General features: G+C 47.2%; 2 protein-coding genes across 3 annotated transcripts in view; one reads left to right on the forward strand and one right to left on the reverse strand.

Annotated features, from left to right (window-relative positions):
* The window catches only part of glmp (glycosylated lysosomal membrane protein), a 2,959-nt gene extending 2,912 nt beyond the window's left edge, over positions 1-47 (forward strand). The window contains 1 exon segment of the mRNA XM_035681860.1: positions 6-47. Coding sequence (XP_035537753.1) covers positions 6-47 — 42 coding nt within the window.
* Positions 48-379: 332 nt separating this feature from the next.
* jtb (jumping translocation breakpoint) lies at positions 380-2,500 on the reverse strand. Of its 2 annotated transcripts, none has more exons than XM_035681293.1 (6): positions 2,221-2,500; positions 1,578-1,826; positions 1,422-1,465; positions 1,230-1,315; positions 1,041-1,120; positions 380-796 (listed from the first exon to the last, which is right to left on the reverse strand). In XM_035681293.1, the coding sequence occupies exons 2-6, from the start codon at positions 1,664-1,666 to the stop codon at positions 640-642; spliced, it is 456 nt and encodes a 151-aa protein (XP_035537186.1). In that variant the 5' UTR covers positions 1,667-1,826; positions 2,221-2,500; the 3' UTR covers positions 380-639. The 2 variants fall into 2 exon arrangements, with proteins under 2 accessions (XP_035537186.1, XP_035537184.1); XM_035681291.1 differs by having other exon boundaries at positions 1,230-1,318.

Genomic DNA, 2,500 nt, shown 5'->3' on the forward strand with positions numbered 1-2,500 from the left:
AGCAGGACAGAGGAGAGGAAGAGGGAGAAGCCATCGCTAACTGCTAGTGCTTAATGTAACTAGCGTGTGTGAAAACTTTGAAAAGTCGCTAAAAGAAAGAAGTAACGTTAGCTACGAGTGTCAAGGTAGAACTAGTCTACGTTTAAATGTTAAGCGTATAACCGCTGTAACGAGTAAATCAAGTAAACCGGAAATGGGTCAGTACGATTACCGTCCACTTCCTACAAAGCTTTGGGTCCCTGAATGCTTATCAGAAATCACATTGGTGCAGACATTGTTTATGATTTGTAGGAGGAAGTGAGACGATTGATCTGTAGAATAGTTATTGATCAGAAGGTAAACCCATTAGATGTATCTGAATGATCCCAATCAGACAAGCTCTAATCAATCACTTTATTGATACTAATGTTGACCCCCCCCATCCCCAGTCTTCAGACCCGGGTCCAGACTCCGGTTCGAGGTCCATATCTAACATCAGCAGGTCGTTGTCATGAATCCATTTTAAATAAAGTTAAAGATGAAAACAAACAGTTCTCTGCAGGATTCTTTAGTCCTGGTCCCTGAGGGACCTCAGTAACTCTCCAGAGTCTGTTAAAATACTGCTGCAGGTCCAGGTCCAGTCCTGGTCCCCGCGGTGTCCTAGATGGACTCGATCTGGCGGCGGACCTTCTCGGATGCGAGGCGGTCCAGCCAGCGTTGACGGACGACCACGAGGACGGCGAACAGAGCCGTCAGAGCCAACATGGCCGCCTCGAACTTCCAGAACAGATGTTCCTCCATCACAGCGGACCGACAGCTGGGGACGATCAATAAACAATATTTTCTGCTGATTCTGATTAATTATTGATCTTAACTATAGACAAACAAGACACTCTGTTAGCTGGAAGCTAACTAGCAGTTAACTAACACCTGTACAGGTGCTACGTCTTTATTTATCCGTTTATTTCTCAGGGACGTATTGATAAACATGATTGATTATCTACAAGGACATTATTATTGATCTATGAACATTAATCAATAGTACTGATAGGCAGTCTGACCTCTTGTACTCGTCTCTGTTGGATCTTGTGCAGTTGACTCGCTCCACGTATCCCGTCGGTCCACAGGCCGACCACGACCTCTGAGACAACAACAAACAACAACAACAAACATCAGTGTAAACACATACACGTCCTCGGTTTCTGTTTCATTGCCCCCGACCAGCAGCTGTTTGGTTGTTGTGAACTTACAGTCTGGAAGGAGTTACACTGACCACACTCTGTGGTCACCACAAAGTCCTCCAGCAGCCAGCAGGGGGCGGCGACCGCTTTCACCGCTGCTACAGAAGAAGGGCAGAGGTCAGAGGAAGGGCAGAGGTCAGAGGAAAATATATCATTTTAATGAGTAATTTCCCAGCAGGCCTTCCTGCTGTGTGTCAGTACCTGAAGTTCTCTCACTGTCGCTGAGCAGAGCCGCTCCGAAGACCCTGAAACAACAAAACACTGAGTCATACCTGGTTCTGGTTCTAACCTGGTTCTCTCTGTTAGCAGCAGTTTACACTGGAACCTTCTAAAGGACTTCTAGAACTTCAGACTGACCTGAGGGAGACGAGGCCCCAGAACAGAGCGTGGAGGACGAGGACTCGAGGCCGACAGCAGGCCACAGGGATCCGACAGTCGCTCTCCATCAGCCTGCTCCTCCACCAATGCGACACCGCAGCCACCCTGACCCTCTGAGACCGGGAGCAGTTACTTGCTGGTTCTGGACCGTGTTACTGGCTCACAGCTGGTTGTGGTTTACATGGCGGTCTGAGTGGATGCAGGTTTAGGGCTCCAGGCTGCTGACACCTGAAACATCACAACAGATCAATCAGTCTGATTGGTTCTGGTCAACACCAGTATGTGGATCAATAAGAACATATAACAGGGGTTTCAGCCCGTCACTGTAGCAAGAACTTTTTACATTTTCCATCAATTTCACCTGAAATTTGAACATCCCTAACTTTCTGTGAGTATATTATATAGTTCATATATCAGTTGAGTCCTGAACAGGATCTGGGTCGTCATACAAAGTCTGGAGGTCCAACTGGAGGTCCAACTGTGCAGGGACCAAAACTCTCGTTAGGCCAGACTAAGTTCTGCTGAGGACAACTGGGCCGGAAACATTTGTCTTGAAACTGAAACACTGAACCCAAAGTGTGTGAAGAAGGTTAGTTTATACGGCTCAATGTGGGATCAATACCTCCTGTCACAACGGGTCCTTGGAACCGAGTCCTGATCCAGCAGAAACCCTCAACAGACTGTGGACGGGAAGAGGAGCAGAGACAGACTACGGATGGGTTCAATATATCGTATGTTGGGTTCATTAAGGTTCCACAAGGCGGACATCTAAAAACCTTCCCTATCATCCTAACAATTCCACCTTAAATCACCTTAAATCACCTAACAATTCTTATCTACTTTGACTAAGATGGCGCCGGTGAGGTCAGCAGCCGTCGTACCTGCTCCGACACTTTCCTTGT

This window comes from Morone saxatilis, unplaced genomic scaffold (genome assembly GCF_004916995.1).
Source record: "Morone saxatilis isolate NCDOM2014 unplaced genomic scaffold, NCSU_SB_2.0 Contig9, whole genome shotgun sequence".
Taxonomy (NCBI): domain Eukaryota; kingdom Metazoa; phylum Chordata; class Actinopteri; family Moronidae; genus Morone; species Morone saxatilis.

Excerpts from the sequence above, each read along its gene's own strand:
- jtb (XM_035681291.1), bottom strand. The coding sequence starts at position 1,666 with ATGGAGAGCGACTGTCGGATCCCTGTGGCCTGCTGTCGGCCTCGAGTC. Across the intron at positions 1,121-1,229 it reads AGTGTAACTCCTTCCAGACT|AGGTCGTGGTCGGCCTGTGG; the intron begins GTAAGTTCACAA and ends TTGTTGTCTCAG. Across the intron at positions 797-1,040 it reads AACAGAGACGAGTACAAGAG|CTGTCGGTCCGCTGTGATGG; the intron begins GTCAGACTGCCT and ends GATCGTCCCCAG.